The following is an 18,528-nucleotide window of genomic DNA, read 5'->3' as shown; positions in this document are numbered from 1 at the left end:
ATGATTCGTTCGAGAGAGCCTTTTTAAAAAGTCCTGTGTTCCCTGTTTCAGTAAATCAGAATGTGATAGGCTGACGATATCTCTATATATCTAGAATTGTATAAATCAAGAAGTAAACTCATGGACCAACTGTATAGAAAAAAGTGTTAGGTTTACCTGCTGAAGGAGTTGCTCTTATTACTTCTACACCAAGAGGAAGATCCAGAGGTTGGCTGTACACAAGTCTGGAGCTCAGAATGAGTTTACTCGCAGTCTGAAGATTTGCAATTGATGAAGATCGTGGAAGGGGACTTATGCCGGGTGATACATCTGGAGAAGAATCCACAGTCTTTTGCTCAGGTACGCTAAGTTTATTCTCTGATGAAGTAGCTTCAGTTGGTTTTGCTATAAAAAAGTGGTCAACAGTGTTAAAAAAAAGTTTATAAGTAAGGACAAGGCATGAATAGCCTATAATTGGTTTTATTTTTCTAAGCAGCGCTTAAGTTACACAGAAAATAATTATATGACATGCAGACTCCATTGGTTTTATTGCGCCTTATGAGTCTTCATTTTGAGATATCCATAACATTCTGAAATATGGATAGTTTAAAATGAAACCGGTGATTTAGGACGTTACTCATCCTATCAACAAATTTTTGTATTGCAATTGGCATAGAATGCAACCAATGTTTGTAAGGAACCTGACTGCTTATATAGCATTGATAAATTATTTCAAAGGTTCCTGACTTTGAGGCTTCTGCTTGACAAAGGTGACACAATTTGTTTTAAAATAAACCACCATGGTTTAAGTTGTCTTTCATGTGATTTAAAATAAACGTCTGTCTCTAAGAACATTACAGTCACTCACCTAAACAGGCTTGCACAGATTTGAGATGAAGATGCCACATCTGAAGAACAGAGCAGCCATTGCTGTCTTTTTCAATTACTACTAGGTAGAACTTTTCTGAGAAAGGTGGTGGACGATACCCTGTAATTTAAGCGTATTATCGCTATCATGAAGTTGATGTTCAATGGAAATAATTTGCAATGACAGAAGACTCTCTAAAAACTGATACTAAAAAAGCCTTTTTATATACACATTTTAATTTATAACATATAGCATTTTGAAAAATGGACTTTGTCATATGAGTTAAAATGTTTCACTGAGGAAATCAGAATGTCTTTAATACTGTTACCATGTAAACAACAATTAATATGAGGAACATGGAACAGCTGTTTTACTGAATTCTACAGATTCTCGTTAAGCATATGCCAGCTAGATTGCAATATTCTTTAAGAACATTTTTGCTACCTACTTCATTCATATTAGTTATTTTGATGCTATACCTTGTGATGGCTGGAAAAATATCTCAGTTTCCTTCCCTTCCACATCTTCCTTATGTGGTTTGTATCCCAAAATGAAGTCTTCTTGAAAGACATGAAGCAACTGTGTGTTTGAGCCACACTGAAATATTAAGCAATAGTTATACGTCCAGAACAGTATAGCAACATTTGGTACCAATGCCGTAATTTCTTCAGTGCAGTCTAGCTACTGATGACGATCACTTTCTTTTATAATTTTGAAAATTATTTTAATGCATCAGAAAAACTAAACATTTTCCTCTTATATTGAGAAGAACATATTCTAGAACCTATTGTTTGTACATTCAAATAATTTAACTGGATCTACCACGCTAGACAAATTCTATAATAACATTTCTGCTGCAGTTATTGACAGATGACTTAGGATCTGATTGGATTTGATTTCTTTAGCTGTTGAATAAATGACAGTGGCTAAAACTCTTAGACTTCATCCCTTCTCAGCGGGAAGACGCTGTCTGCAGTGTATTGCTTGGGAAATCTAAACAAGGGAATGAACTGCAGGTTTTCTTTCTCTCTGATACCTCAAGAGCTGTCCTTCCCGACAGCAACACGTCTTTGCGGTACCTCCACCTCTCTACAAAGGAGGCTGCTGGCACTGAAACCCTTTCCTGCAGGCAAGGAAAAGACGTCGCACAAAGACAGCCATGGCAAAGTTTTCAAGTTGCAAAACACCCTCTTTTTCCAGAGAAACACGGAGAGTGTTCCCTGTACTCATCTATAAACATGCTAGAAAAATATTTTGTAAATCTGAAGATCCTGTATGATTAATACTTAAAAGACATGGAAATTTATTGACAGATGGAGAATTGGCTGCTTCCTACCAGAAAACAGCACTGAAACACGTATGATCAAAGTAACTGTGAGTAAGACCAAGGTGTAATAATACTACCTTCTCATTGTTTGAAATGGACCACTGTGTTGGTTAACACAGAAAAATTTGTCTTACAAGACAGGCAAAATGTTCATATATGGCTATGATTGCTACACTTTGGACTAGTTCTGGCTGGTCTTTAGGTTTGGGATTTTTTAGCGTTGTTCATCTTTGTGTTTGAGTTTGAGGAGAATGTTATTTTCTTTGAGTTATGATGGTTTGTAAAGCAGTCTTTAGCTTTGTTTTAATAAAGATATATGTTTAGAAAATACTGTTGTACTAACAACAGGCTTTGAGCTCCTAGCAGCTAAACAAAAGCTGTCTGACTAAAACATTCAAGATATCTCAATATTCACATAAATTCAAGGCAGTTATCATGGAGGAATGTCACCTCTTTTACCTCTTTTCAACAGATTAGGGTAATTAAAAGACAAAGCTATTAAACACGTTTATGTGATACCCTTAAAGCGTTAACCATTTATTTACTTTGTTAGTTATTGCATCAAGTTCAATAATGCATCCTGGTCGAGCAGTGGATTGTTGGCTCACAATGTTAAACACTTCTCCAATAAGTTTCTGAAAGAGAGAAAAGAGTTAATATATTTTTCCTTCAGACAGAAGGAAACTGTAGTCATTTACAATAAACTGATGCCTTAGTTTTCCTTGTTGGCATAAACCATAGCAGACTTCTTTCTGTTGTCATTTTGCATTTATGAATAATGTGTTTATCAAGAGATTTGTGCTGTTGTGAATCTGAAGCTATTCAGCAGGATAAGGCACCAGTTTTTACGGAAACAATATGTTGCTTATTTAAAGATTTATCCTTTCATAGCATAACTTAGTATCTGTGCATGAGAAATGCAAATATTCCGCCTCACTTTTGTTTCTTCTCAAATTTAAGTGGAACCTCCTGTGTTCCAGTTTGAACCCACTACCCCTTGTCCTACCATTGGTTGTCACCAAGAAGAGCCTGGCTCCATCCTCCTGACACTCCCCCTTTCTATATCTGTAAACATGAATGAGTCCCCCCTCAGTCTCCTCTTCTCCAGCTCCAGAGCCCCAGCTCCCTCAGCCTTTCCTCACACGGGAGATGCTCCACTCCCTCCAGCATCTTTGTTGCCCTGGCAGTCTTGAGGCGTGGGGTCAACTGCCTCTTTCTATGTGACCTTGTAGGTGGGCCTTGCAGCACATCCTCACCTACCTCCTCTTCAAGATCCAGGGCCTCAAACCTATTACAGAGGGGCACCTGGGGAAGCAAAGCAGGTAGGGAGGGGGATTGCCCACGGCCCCGTACCAGAACCTGCTTCCAACCCTCGTCATCTTTTCTGTCCCCTACCTCTGCCCAAGAGCGACGGGGCAGGGGCTGTCTCAGGTCTTCTAACCTCTGCCCGACAGGGCAAGGGGTTCATCACCTTTTGGGGGTATCCCCCTGGAGCCTCTCTGAGTGGCACCAGGGAGTTACTCCACCAGTTGATCTCCTTTTCACACTCCCTGATGGTCCTCAGCTTCTATGTAAACTAAATGCTTTATTGATTTTTGCTGGAATGCCCCAATTATTGCTCCTAGAACAGATTCCTCAGACTAATCTGAATACTGAAAGGCTCTGTCTTGCTGGTTATCTTATAAAAGAACAGAAGAACGGAAAAAAATGAAAAATGTGCTTCTTTATATAATAACATGCAAGGTGAGGCTTTGCTTGAAGTCACAGAAATGAAAGATGTCAGAGAAATTTTCAGTCCAGCCACTTTTAGTAATAATAGCTGTATGTCCGTCTGCTTATTATATAAAAAATATGCAGAACCTAAGACAGACAGGCCTCTGGAGGTCAAAAACCACCCAAACCTTAATTTTATTTTAATACTTTCAAACTACATAAACTTACAGATGATTCAGGGTCAGATAACTCATCCAGAAGTTTTCGTGCATCTACAACAGCTTGATAGAGTCTCAGGTTTTTGCCATCGGAGGCAACAAAGCAAGCGCTAGCGGAGTTGCAGTATGTACCTAAGAGAAAACAAAAATATTCTAGTTAAAGAAAAAAATGGCAGTCAAATGGCATCAGGTAGTCTGTTACAATCCAATTCACACAATATATTTCTAACATAGTTTTCATGAAGTACTGAAGCACAAAGGTCTAAGCTAATGTGTGCATTAAAACACCATTATACTCAGGAGGGCCAGCTCCAGCTTCCCCAGCTTCTCAGACATCTCTGAGTAGGAGCCTAAGGTGAGCTGTTCAGAATGCTGCAGCGTTTTCCCTTGGTTACTGTCTCCAGGCTTTTGGATAAAATCAACCTCTATAAATATTCTCTTCTACCATCCAGTTAAAAGTGCACATATAGAAGTGGAGGGAAAAATGTATCTGCAGTAGTGCATAATGTAGGAAAAACTGTCACAGAGTGTCTTTATGGCTTCTCTACATTATATAGAACAGGCTTCATAGAAGCTTTTCTGTGCTGATGTGTGGTTTTCTCTTACGTCATAAGAGGGAATCACCTTGTTATTTGTGTTTAGAAGACTCTGTGGGATTCAGACAGCACAGAATGTTACTATGTGAGCACAGAAAATTGATTTCTCTTAAAGATATGTTATGCATTTATTAAGCACATTTAGAATTTTTAAGGTTGCACAACATCTCTGACACCTGTTTAATCATTGCAAAGGTCAGGCTGGCCTTAGCATAGTAAAAGATCCTGGCACTATTAGTATAAAATTGAATGTTACATCCACAGGACAAATTGCATTTTTAGTACTATATATACCAAGATGAAAACTACCAAAACAGCATCTTTTTGATAATTCAAAAATAACTGTCTGAGCAGCTGAATAGAGTAACGTTTTTAGAGACAATTTTCCTAACTGTAAGAGAAAGCCCTAAAATTAAAGACAAAAGCTGAAGAATTGTCCTAGGGCATTACATGGGATGTTGTACTGCCCGACCTCTGAGAAAGTATTCCCTGCAGTTCCGTAAAGTTAATGTAGTCTATTTCTTTAAAAATACTTTGTGTTCTAACTGGGCTTTTATAAACCGCTACTGGTCTGAAGAATTTCAGTATTGTTTCAGGATCTTCTAAGCAGCGTTCTTAGCCAGCATGTCAAAAGAGTTGATACTGCAAATTTTGGCTGAAAATCGTTCTCAATAGCTCAGATGTTCAAGTGGTCCAAATACTAGTTCTGTTTAACCCACTGCCTCCTGTGTCTGTATGTGGCCAACAACCCAGACACCCGAGTCATTAGAACACCTGTATTATTGAGAACCATGTCAAGGCAGAGAACTCAGTGAAGCTGCCTAAAACACCAAGGAAAGGGATCATATTGTTCTTTGTGAGAGTGATGATTGCTTACTCACACAAGGAAGTTACTGAATGTCAGATGATCTGCAGTAACTAGACACACTCAGACCACATGAAATAGTTGAAGTAGCTTAGCCTCACATGAAATGAAAACGCTTCATTTGCATAATACAAGGAAACTGCTAAAAAGTTAATCAAAATATACTCCACATACAATAGTAATTTATTTTAACAAATTAATTCTATGACTCACAGTGTTAACACTATATGGAAACATACTAAGTAGACTCACCAAGGCAATAACTGGGAATAAGCGTTGGAAGCCAGGCTACGTTAGAGAAAGCGGAGGTATGAAGAGAGTTAATTCGAGCCAATTCAGACACTCCTCCAGTGTATGACAAAGGTCCTATAGGGTCTACGCGCCACAGAATCAGCTCACTATAGATTGCATTTGGGTCATGAAATGTACGGGTTGCTGCATTTTTAAGTTGCTGCCTAGAAGAACCTTTCACATGTTTAATAGGATCCATTATTCTGTTTATCCTCTCAGAGTCCCAGGAACTGTCTGATTCAGGAGTTAACAGAGCATTATGATGAGAAGAAGTCAGCAGTAATGGTAAAACAGAATGGCAAGCTAGATCATTGAGGTGAAAACGGTGACCGCAGTACCTAAATTTATGTGATACAGTTAGCACAGTAGTGAAAGCTGATTTATCAGCAAAAGTAACTGCCCACTGATTGAGAGAACCATCTATATGTTTGGAAATCATCATTACTATGGGAGAGATTATATTCATGTTTGCACTATCCTGGGCAAAGCTTGTTCTTTTATTTTCTAGAGCCTTATCTGGGAAGTCCATTGTCTTCTGATATACGGTATTACTGTTATCTTTTACAAAGACAGGGCAAGCATACATCATAATATTTTTGCTAAGGGAACTAGCATCTCCTGATGGAAATGCAACAGGGATCTTAGAAGAAAATGAAACCTAAAAAGAAAGAAAGAAAAAAAAAAATTAGAATATAACAACCCAGCTTAAGTCCAAATCAATGTTAGCTGTTTCACAGGAAGTACTTAAAATAAACTCATACTGATGTTTAGATAGAAAATAGAGGACACAATGATTGTTGACTAAGATAATAAATATTTTTTAAAAGTCAGATATACAATACCTGAACTTGTCGAAAGATGCCTGGAGTGTATTCATCTAAATATTTCACATGCCACACCAAAAAGGTACCATCAATAGGATGGATAGTAAAAAGCATATCTGGATTTCTGTTCCATTCAGTTAGAAGCAACTCGATTTTCCGATCTAACAAAACTGTTGGAAGAGGCATGCGTGGGCCTGCTAGCAGAGATGTTTTGGGGCTTCCCTCTCTTTCTCCATCTTCATGTTCCGAAGAGCCTGTACCAGTCCCTGTCTCTGATTCCCTATCTATAGACAAATCTGCAACAGAAAAGAAATGTGCCATTTTATCCATTGCAAAGAGTTCCCTATGGGTTTCTATTCAAAACAACCCAGTATTTTTAAATCTGTTACTAGTACTATTGGATAAGCACACTCATGCAAATTGAGGGTAGAAGCATCTTTCTTTGGGCTGTCTGTACAAAAAGATGAGGCTCTGGCCCTTGGCTATTGCTCCTAACTATGCAATACAAGTAACAATAAATATAATCATAAAAATCCAGATACTTAGAACCTAAGATTTTTCTGGTCAACTAAAAAAACCCCACATATTTCATATGAGTGGGGTCTGTTTATATTTAGAAGGTAATAATGAAATAGATGGTATGTGATCCTTGATGAAGTAGTATGTATTGTATGTTCAGTAAGAATTATCACACCCTTTACTGCACTGGTCATCTAGATTTGAAGAACCTAAGCATTATAAATGACACAATTTATCATCATTTTACTGTCACTAATTGGTCTTACTGGTTTCTGTAGACAGAAAATGGAAACAAAAGACAAAAGCTACCTTTGCCTTCCAACAGAGAGTACAGCATCAAATTTTTCATGCCTACAATTACAGCAGCCAAAACTACAGCTGTAAATGTCTATTTCTTTAACATTAGTGATAAAATGTTAGCACTTACAATTCTTGTGCTAAGTAGTTGCATTATTGCATTAATGTGCTTCAAAATAAGTGCTACATATCACAATATAACTAACCATGATCTAATTTCATATGTAAACCTCTCTCTTTTTCTTCCATTTCTTCTTCCTCCTCAACCTCAACATCCAAATCTTGTTCCAGCTGTTGTTCAGAAATTTTTCTTAGATGCTGCATAAATACTTCAATAGAGGATGTAAAATTAAATTCTTTATTATTCAACCAGTGAACAACGAAGCCTCCATTTCCTTCATCCATATTAAAAGCTGTTCCAGCCAAACCTGATGGAATATCTGTGGAAAATTTTAAACAAATAAAAAAGGTATATATTAAACTGCCAATCTTTTGTGTGTATATATATACAAACACGTATATACACAAAATTCTTAATTAAGACATTTAACTTATTTTAGGTAGACCATAACTTGCACCTGTAAGATTAGAGAAGGTAAGATGCAGATCAAGTTTCTACATGCAATTTAATTTTAAAAAGTAAAGAGATTTCAACATCAATAAATTTAAATGAAAACGATTCCTATATGATTGATAAATAACACCCAACAGTTCTAATTGCTTTGCTTTGTACACTGCAGTCTTGCCATTTCATGTACAGGTTTTAGGCAAGGCATATAATTACTCTTTAAACTTCTCCTTGTTTAAAATATTCTATATTCTATTTCATAAAAAGCAGCTGGTTTCCTGCCAAAAAATCTGGTACAGCTTTTTTTCATTCACTGTATACTCTGTAGGATGCAAATACTCTATTGATTATATACCATTGCCCCCCAAAACCCAACAATCAAATGCTAAGTGGATGTGAAATTTAGGTTTCTTTTGCTTTCTGATGTGCAAAGATAAATTTAATTGGCTTTTAAAAATGCTGAAAGTGTTCAGAATAAATTCAACCTCATTTGTCTTACAAAACTCTAGGCCAGTAAGAGACTTGTGAAATAAGTCTTCCTACAAATTTGCTGTATTCAATTAGGCAAAGCAAAGAACGTGCATCTCAGCCCCTTTTATTTTTTCATTTTGTGCAAGTACAGTATTACAGTTCAATAAATGGTTGTATTTCACCTGTAGTAGGGTTGATGCTTGCTGCTATGTGAAAGTGACCAAGTGCATTTGCATGATGTGAAATGTGACGCTGAACTTCGTGAGTACCCTGTTGATCTGGCAATACATCTGTGTGGGTAACAAGAACTGAAGATCTCCTTTGTCCTTTTCTCATATTTTTCAAATGGTGAATTGTCTGGTATAGTTATAAAAAACAAATTAAGAAATACTTAAAAAATTGTAAGATAAAAATTCACACTTATATAAAGCCTAAAGCTTCTAAATTTCCTTCTACCTAAGAAGTGAAGACTATTTTCAAAAGGATTATTCTGAGCAGATTGAACAAAGAATAGTGAAACTTGTGTACATCAGTTCTGGCCAAAAGCAAAGCTCTTCTAATAGTCTTCTGAAAGTTCCTTTTGATATCTGTTCCAATGACAACACAAAAAACCACACTATTTTGTGTAACACACATAAACAAGATTACAACAATCTCAGAGCAGTAACCTTTGCAATATTATTTTATAATGAATCACTTCTGTGTAACTGAAACTTGCTGAGAGCACATGGAGAGCACAACTGGTTCAACAGCCCATAGCACGCTTGCTTCTGCTTTCCCTTTTTGTTGATGGTCATGATGCGTAAGAAGTAAAAACTTGGTCTGATTGTAATTGTCTACAAACGAGTGGTGGGGTGGTTGGTTTTTTTTGCTTTGTTTTCTTGTTTTTATAAGGTTTTCTCTTATTGTAAACTTAATAGACTTGATATGACCACCACTGAAATTTAGTGCCCCACAATAACGCCTTTTGGAAATGCAATTATCAAATCTGATAACTAAAAATTCAAAGAGTTTAGTTACTGCTTCTACTGTTTTTGTATTTACAGACTTTCAGACCCAATCAGAATGAAACCATCACTTACTGCTCCATATGAAACATTGTCTCTTCCCAATGCTGTTAGTTAGCTATAGATAGGAGCAGATTAAGTTATAAGAACATGGAGCTTGGCTGCAGAGATCCGAAGTCTCTGACTTTGTCGGTGTTTAGTAATAGACTTCCAAAACTTATATAACTCACACTATGCTTATAAGAACCAGATAATACACATTCTTCATATCAAATCCTTTAAATATTTAAGCTTTAAGAATCTTGGAATAAAAAGCTGACCAAATAAGTATTTACTTGTACCTCTAGTGCATGCTGTATTTTGTCCTTTTGCTTTCCAGACTGAGAGACAGAGCTGCTGATGCTGGAGGTGCTGGTTTCACAGATCTGCTCCCCGAGAAGCGTGTCTTCTGGCAACAGCGTCTCTGCCCACAGCCGACAGATGCCGTCAAGACACGATGTGAGTAACACATTACAGACCAAACCCCTGAGAACAGACAGAGCAAGGTTGCCCAATGAAATTAAATAAGCGTTATGGACATGACAGAAATTAGGGAAACTTAGAAGTATTTAGTAGTTACTGTTTCATGCACATTTCTGCCTCTCCCCTAACTAAAGGGTTTGTATCAGTAGTGATTCTTGGCATGCTGATAAACCCATGGACTCTTGGCAAAAGTACACGAGTTATTATTTGATAAATACAGCAGTTATTATAAAACTGCAGTTATGAAACTGCCTAAACTTACAGGACTATGCAAAGCATGCATAAATTTTACTAAATAATGAAAAGAGAAATTAAACAACTAATTAAACATCAGTATATATGACAAAGTGCAGAAAATAGCTTACTAAATGCTAATCATTTAGACAAATGTTTTCTTTCCAGAGTTACAGCACCATTTGGTGAAGACAAAGCCCTACAGCCGTGCTTCTTGCCATAACTTGAGAAAGCACTGAAGTTTAAAGTATATTTTAGAATAAATCCCACCTATTAACATGACTGTCACTGTCGTACTAGGTAATCCGGAAACTTATGGGAAGATGTTCATATGTTTTATTTCTTGAAAGCATAAGCAGAGAAATCTAATCATGTTCTTGATGGCCAAACTTTAAGCAGAGTGTGAAAAAACTTGGTCAAAGGTTTGGTTTTTTAAAAAAGAAAACTTTCGAACCTGGGCATGTACTTGCTAATGTTACGCCATGAAAATCCTGTCACTGCTCGAGGATGCGCCAAATAAACAAATGAGAAGTGGACAATGCCTGGACATTTTTTCTTTTCTTCATTCTCTTGGGGCAGAAGAGATGACTTCCAACCGGTCATAGGATACCAGACTTTTAGGAGGCAGTCATCCTGGGTAAAGCAATAAAACACCCCATGGGGTTAGCTAGCTATAATTGAAAATGTCACAAAAGAGAAATCCCAAATAATAAGACAACTGCTGTTCTGGTATCTTTCACGAAAACTTGATCTAGGCCAATGGCATCCTGGGGTGGATTAGAAGAGGGTGGTCAGTAGGTCAGAGAGGTTCTCCTGCCCCTCTGCTCTGCCCTGGGGAGACCACCCCTGGAATCTTGTGTCCAGTTGTGGCCCCTCAGTTCCAGAAGGACAGGGAACTGCTGGAGAGAGTCCAGCGCAGCCACCAAGATGCTGGAGGGAGTGGAGCATCTCCCGTGTGAGGAAAGGCTGAGGGAGCTGGGGCTCTGGAGCTGGAGAAGAGGAGACTGAGGGGTGACCTCATTCATGTTTACAGATATATAAAGGGTGAGTGTCAGGAGGATGGAGCCAGGCTCTTCTCGGTGACAACCAATGGTAGGACAAGGGGCAACGGGTACAAACTGGAAAACAAGAGGTTCCACTTAAATTTGAGAAGAAACTTCTTCCCGGTGAGGGTGGCAGAGCCTGGCCCAGGCTGCCCAGGGGGGGTGTGGAGTCTCCTGCCCTGGAGACATTCAAACCCGCCTGGACGCCTTCCTGTGGAACCTCAGCTGGGTGTATTGTAGCTCAGACTACAATAGAGTTTGTGGTCCAGGACTAATCTGTATTACTTATTTACTTTACTGAAACAAATACAAACCATAGCAAAAACTGATTTAATTTTCTTTTTGTCCTTACCTTCCCAGCTGTTGCAAAGTATTCACCATCAGGAGACCATGACATCAAATGTACTGACACTGCAGTCCTAAAGAACACAAGAGTAAAGTTCTAAGTAAAGTCTATTTATTCTATAGTATTATTCCATATGCATTCAGTTGATTAAGTATTACTGTTCATTATTTAAATAAAATATATTTGTATTTTACCGTTGTTGCTTTAAGCATATTTTAGAAATAGCAGAAGCATAAGACATATTTGCTACTATGAAATAGAATATTTAGTATTTTCACAGTTTTACAAGAAAACAGCCCATTAAATAAATTAAGTATGGCAAGCCTAGGCTAGATCAGATCAAATCACAGAAGGGGAGTTTGTCCCACCTGCTCTTCTACTCCCCATGAAGCCAAGATAAATAGTAGGAAAAAAACAAAGTTGCAGATAATCTGTGATGGGTCAGCTGCCTGAAAGAGCAAAGCAGCCTATACAGTGCTTTATGGACCCAAAATCTAAAATGGCTTCCAAAAAGTCAAAAGAAAACAGGTTCATAGGCAGCTGCTTCCCAAGTCTGCATATGTATAGAAATAGCTGATCATGAAGCATTTCTGTAACAGGGATCTCAAATAGAACTGGGTAGAAAGAGTTTCAAGACCCTCTTCCTAAGACTGAGGAAGCGGCCCTCATCTTCCTCAGTGTAGTGCATCTGCCTGCTGCTGCTCCTCTGCTCACTCTCATCCCATACCTCAGCACTACTTTCAAAGATGAGAAAATGGGGACAATTTTGATCCCCTGGCAGTGCTATGGTTTGGGTGGGCCTTCGACGAGGTTTTCTGGTGGTAGGTCACTTAAAAAAGTGAGGAATTTTTATTTGGAGTAACTTACTTTTTAAATGTGATGGTGTTCTAAGGTGATTTAAAAGCACATTTTAAAATACAGCTTTGGAAAGAAGATAGGGTTGATATATGAGGTGATATTGCAATTTGTCTTAAAATACAAATTATCTCACTCACTTGCACTGCCAGACACATTTCCAGTCATTTAAAACTGGGAGAACTTTATCATCTTTGATCTGATTGTCAGGATCATCATCTTCATCTTCTTCTAGGAGGTCACTAGATGGAGGGGCCCACAATTGCAAAAAGTCAGTTGCTGTCAGCAGCCTATTACCTGCAAGTCAGTAATATCACAGCTGTGAAACCAAGATGATGCATATATATTGAAAGATTAAGCCTAACATCATATTTTGCTGAGAATTATTCAAAACAGGTTGAAACCTCAACTTTATCAAGTCCATTCTAAATACGATAGGGTATGCAATCATTATACAGCTATATATTTATATATTTATTAAAACATTTTGAATTTAAAACATCTTTTAAAAGAGCATCAATGGGTTTTTGGCAACTTCAAATGATAAATCATATTTAATAATGAATGTTGCAGATGCTAAATACTCATTCGTATCTCAAATAAATACACATTGTTAGATGTCTTAAAAATATTTGTGTCTGGCTACATTACTGATTTCAATTGTAATAAAATTCTGCTTAAATGATTATTGGTGGTAATTTGACTCAGTTAGCAACTTAACGTTCTATTTCCCAAACTAAGTTCTTGTGTAGGAGACTCAAACACTTGGTACAGCACCTTCACATTTTAAGTAACACTGGTGAGAACAGATAATCTAAAATATCCATATTAATGCTCTCACTTTTACAATAAAAATAATTTGTATTCTTCAAGTTCTCCTAAACATAAATGTTGAGCAAATACTTCACAAAGTTTACATTACCTTGAGGATCCCAGGCCAGATTGTAAGTCATAGAACTGAGGAAGAATTGCCCAGTTTTAAGCCACTGACACTTCAGTTGCTGTAGTTTGAAAACAGTAAAAGATTAATTCTCACATCAACAGCAAAATACAAAGGTACCGGTATTTCTTTCTCTATGAAATTGCTATTAAGCCTGTTGCAAAAACATTCAGGATCCAGTGGCAAATTGCTGAATCTAATTTTAACAATTTAATTGTTTTATAAAAATTAAATGCGTCACAGAGTACCCTGCGAATGAGATCTGGACCTGTCACGCATACAAATCTATCTGTAGTTTACTTTAAACTAGTTAGGTCATACGTTTATAACAACATAGGGGATGGCAGTATAGATGCAACAAAGATTGTGAAACCTGCTTGAGTACATACTTAATGCTTGAGTGCATACTTAATGCTTGAGTGCTCGGCCATGGCTGTACTGTTAGAATAAGCCTGGGTGCACATAGAGAAGTCTAAGTCATGTTTCTGTACCACAGATCTGATGATCCCTTCAACACAAACACCAAAATGTCACCTTGTCACTCTAGGATGAGATGAAGGAACAAGATGCTGTGAACTTAGGCAGAGTGCCGTCCCCTGTTTGATTCACGCAGTGGAAGATTCTACCCATATGATCTTATTATTGATGGTGGGAAATGTTTATCCATTAGTCTTGTGTGTGCCGATGTAATAAAATAATAATAACTGGCTGACAGACTTTTGCCTCTTCTAAGAACCTAAACTGAATTACAATCATTAAATATATACGTACACAATTTCTTTTATGAGAATTTATACCAAGAGGTTCAAAAATGCAAACAGCATTTCCATATGATGCTGCAATCTGTAAAAGAAAACAGAAATACATTCAAAATGTGAGGTAAGGAGCTGAGTGTTACAGCTCCTCAGTATTCCCAAACAGCTAAAGAATTTCCAATACCTCTTCTATGTGCCATCGTTCAAGAAAATGAATACGAATGTCATTAATTAATGTATACTTCCCTAAGTAAGTTGAGAAATACATAGTTCTGAACAAGCCTGTCTTTACAATTTGAACTCTAAGTAGGGAAGACATCTTGTTTAGTGGAACAAGCACTGTCAATCAGATCTAATATATTCTTCCAGGGTAACAACTGTTAATACATAAGGGAAACATGATGCCTTCACTACTTCTGCTCACGTTCCGTCCACTTCACATGTAACTAATACATTAATGATTAGTGTCTGGTCTCGTCACGTTCCCAGATTCCAGTTTGTACCACTAAATAATAATTTTGAGCAAGTCTATTTGAACACTTAAATACATTTTGAGGGGAGGCAAATGGGAAAAATGAAGTACATATACCACTGAACCCCTCTATTTCTTTCACCCACTTGTTGCACAGAAACCTCCATATGCAAGATGGTCTTTATTAGGAATTTATCTGGTCATGCGTCTAATACTTTTTCTTCCTTAAAATATTTTTATAAGAAAAACCGTTTCAGTTCTTAGCATTCAGGATCTGGTTTCCTCAATACTGAAATGATATAAAAGTTGCACAACATTTATTATGAAATCATATTTCCTCTTTGGGGAGGTGGGGCGAGAGAAGGTTGCAACAGCACACTCCCAAGAAAAGAACAGACCGTGCCCAAATGCTAACTAGGGCTTTCTCAATACTGCAACCAATTTTTAACTAGCTGACATAGCTCATATCAGTAGGCAGTAACAAATGACAAAATGTTCTTAGTGTGCTACCACAACTCATAGAAAGTAGTTTTTCTTTTTTTTTTTTTTTCTTAGCAATTTATGCTGTCTCTTTAACATTGTTTAGGGATTAAAAAGAAACCCACATAGCCAGTCAAAGGGCCATGCAGTTATGGTGGTTCACACTGTAGCACTTCTAAACACATTAAACACGCCTAAGCTTTTCTGAAAATTAAAGTATTTCTAATTTATTGCTTTGCATGCCACATAAGCACACATATGTGTATATATACGTATATGTGAATGATTTAGCCATGTATACTTTAGCTAGATAAACGTATACAAAAATGGAGACAATAACAACAATTTGAGTACCAATCCAGTTCTGATACTATACTGTAACCAATACATATCTCCCCATTTTGTGAGACCTGTTATTACAGGTCCTGAAAAGGAATTAAAACCATTATTACAAGATGCCTCCTGTTTCCCCTTCCCTCCATTTAAAGAAGAAATTGCTATTAAATTAAAACAATTCTCGGATTAACACAAGAGGTATTACTCGGAAAGTAACAAATCAGTAAAAACTGATCTTTGTCATGAAATTAACTCATTAACACCATTAATGTATTATGATGTACTATGTTGCTGCTTATTTTGAGTATTGCAGATGTATGAAAATTCTTACCCTGCCTTGTCGCTGGGAGCACTCCACACAGCTCACCTGGATGTTTCCGTGTTTAGCACCGGGAATGATTTGCACACATTCAAAGTCATTTGCCAGAATAACAATGTCACAACCAGAGCCATACGCCTGAAATATTTTTTAGAAGAAATACAATTGAATACTGATTTTAAAAACTAACTGAATACTTATTAGATTACTTATGGTTTTGAGAGATCCGTGATAATCTCCACTGAAAGAAGATGTTACTAAGTAGCGGGTTTATTCTTTGCCAATTCAGAAGCACCAGCAGAATAAGCAACAAAGCAGCAAAGGAGACCTTAAATCTTCTAGAGTTTAAATCACAGCAAACAGGAACAGTAAAAAAAAAAGCCCCCAAACCAACTCCTCAACTTATTCTAGCTGTGTGTGCTTTCACTTTTGATTGTTGTGTGCAGTTGTTTTAGGTTGTTTGAGGTTGTAGTTGGTGGTTTGGTTTTTTTTCCTATTCAGGTACAACTCTTCCTGAGTGTGCATATAAACCTCTTCAATATCTGTGTCTCATGTCCCCCCACTCTTTTTTGTTTTTAAGTAATATGAAGTGATTCTTTTTTTTTTAATAAGAATGAAATTTCTGGACTTTTCTGAATTTTAAGAAATGCAAATTACTACACCACTGTAAACCAACAAAAATTGGTCTTGGTTATAGTGCATCTTGTGTACTACACACTACAGTCTAAACAATTTGTTTAAGAATAAGTTATAGAACAATGATCACTTCAGCACTTTTTATTGGCAGGACAAATATATATATGTGTCTGCCAAGCTTTCACCTCTCCTAGTGTGCCAGAATATTCTAAAAGCCTTAATCGCTCCAGATGATCTGTTCCACTGAGTTCCCACATTCATGCATAGAAATCCCCTCCCATCAATCTACCAATAAACCTTTATAAACAGTTCTAGTTAGAAGTCTCTTTTCTTGAAGTAAGTTTTCCACAAATTCCAATGCAATAGGCAAAGATTTTAGAACAGCTGAATTAGGCAGTGTGCAAGTTCTCTTATGAAGTTAAGTGCAAGGTGGTTGTGAATTAAAAGGGTGGGTTACAGTAGAAGATGTATTTTTGTTTCTTAAAGAATCATCAGGATGTAGAGGTCTCTTCCCCAAGTGAAACCTTGTTACTGTCACTCATACCCTTCCTGCTCTTTTCCGTGTTTGGCACTGCACAGCTGAGTGTCCCGTGCCAGCAGAGAGCATTCAGTCCATTAGACACCTCAGCTGGAACAGCTTCCCAACAGGGGGTATCAGCCTTCAGCTCTAGGTTCTTGGAGTAAGCGCTGTCTCTTGGTTCTGGGGTCATTTTCTCAGTGTAGATATTTATTCTGAGAATGTCTTTCATTTTTTGAAATCATATTAAGGTATATTTACCTGAAATCTTAAATTTACTTTAAGAAGTACATTTATTATAACCCCTCCTTTGAGAAAAGGTGTCCCCTCATTTTAAAACAAGTGTTCACTTTTTCACATTTATAGCCTCCAAATTTCTCAAAACAGAAAAGGTCAATATATTTCTCTGTACTGAAAGATATCTCCACATTTTACATTATAAGTCTAAATACAGGTTTTCCATTTGATTACTTTTCTAATATACTCAATATATCAACATGTTTATACTTGAACAGAACACATTTCTGTTAAATCCTCTTTTCACTTTGTCCTTTCACTCCTTAAACTGGTAACAAAGCAGAAGCACCCTATATTGGCAAAGAAAATGGAAGTGTCGTAATATCTATCATCAGTAGTTCCTTCTTGAGGATTCAGCTGACATCACCTTCAGGGTCATTCACACCACCACAGGTCTCTCCGGCCAGAATAACAGTGGCTATAATATTTGTGGCAACATACTAACAATCTGCATAGCATGATAAAAGGAATGGAGAATCGGTAAGCCATCCAAAAAGGAAAGATGGAAAATGAGATGCTGAGATACTGTAATGGACGAGAGCAGCACACAGGTCTTAGAGAAACAGAATTCTAAGCAGTCACTGAATGAAGCAAGTGCAGTAAAAACCACCCACATGGACTATCTGCCAACCTCCATTTCTAATGTCACTGATAACTTCAAAGAGAAAATTAAATGGCGTTGCAAAGCTGTGATAATGCAAGGATGACTTGCAGGATCCACAAGCAACTAATAAGCTGTAGTCTGCCAATGTCTGCTCTAACTGTCAAGATCTGGAACCACATAAATGAACAATAACAAAGCTCTAATTGAATGCAGGAGCACCAGACAGAAGTAGGCCGTTCTGTCCTGCCTTAACAGTTTATGCTATATCCTCAGTTTTCAGGTAATAGGAAAGCAGCACATGCATCTCTCTTTTTCAGCTACCCATGTTTTCTTGTTTGGTTCTCTAATTTTAATGTTGAACACTGGAACTAACAGACAGGGAAACAATATTCCTTCACATTCTCTTCTTGTTTATATTTCCTCTGTGTAAAAAATGATTCTTTCTATAATCTGCAACTCTTTACAAATTTGGGGTAAGCGAAATAGACTGGAAGTTCTCAAGCTCCAGTGTGTACCATTAGGGGTACAGAGGCGCTTCAAGATGGGAAACAATGGGGAAGAAACAGAATCAGCCCACAGTGGTATTAAAAAAAAAAGTTCATAAACATCTAAAATAACATAAATCCATT

General features: G+C 37.2%; 1 protein-coding gene across 8 annotated transcripts in view; it reads right to left on the bottom strand.

The window, feature by feature from the left end:
- The window catches only part of DMXL2 (Dmx like 2), a 49,804-nt gene that overhangs the window by 27,261 nt on the left and 4,015 nt on the right, over positions 1-18,528 (bottom strand). For 5 of the 8 annotated variants that reach the window (XM_071814108.1, XM_071814102.1, XM_071814104.1 and 2 more), the window contains exons 2-18: positions 15,858-15,983; positions 14,255-14,326; positions 13,466-13,544; positions 12,684-12,840; positions 11,695-11,761; positions 10,754-10,932; positions 9,885-10,068; positions 8,719-8,893; positions 7,704-7,937; positions 6,700-6,977; positions 5,819-6,515; positions 4,116-4,237; positions 2,720-2,809; positions 1,884-1,970; positions 1,327-1,444; positions 848-967; positions 157-384 (exon numbers count right to left, since the gene is read on the bottom strand). In XM_071814108.1, the coding sequence (XP_071670209.1) occupies positions 157-384; positions 848-967; positions 1,327-1,444; positions 1,884-1,970; positions 2,720-2,809; positions 4,116-4,237; positions 5,819-6,515; positions 6,700-6,977; positions 7,704-7,937; positions 8,719-8,893; positions 9,885-10,068; positions 10,754-10,932; positions 11,695-11,761; positions 12,684-12,840; positions 13,466-13,544; positions 14,255-14,326; positions 15,858-15,983 (3,013 nt within the window). The remainder of the gene's footprint in view (positions 1-156; positions 385-847; positions 968-1,326; positions 1,445-1,883; positions 1,971-2,719; positions 2,810-4,115; positions 4,238-5,818; positions 6,516-6,699; positions 6,978-7,703; positions 7,938-8,718; positions 8,894-9,884; positions 10,069-10,753; positions 10,933-11,694; positions 11,762-12,683; positions 12,841-13,465; positions 13,545-14,254; positions 14,327-15,857; positions 15,984-18,528) is intronic. The other 3 variants (XM_071814105.1, XM_065847749.2, XM_065847751.2) reach the window with 1 other exon arrangement.

The sequence above is a fragment of the Patagioenas fasciata genome, chromosome 12, assembly GCF_037038585.1.
Source record: "Patagioenas fasciata isolate bPatFas1 chromosome 12, bPatFas1.hap1, whole genome shotgun sequence".
Lineage (NCBI taxonomy): Eukaryota > Metazoa > Chordata > Aves > Columbiformes > Columbidae > Patagioenas > Patagioenas fasciata.
Note: the sequence above shows the minus strand (reverse complement) of the source record. Positions and strands in the feature narration are given on the sequence as shown.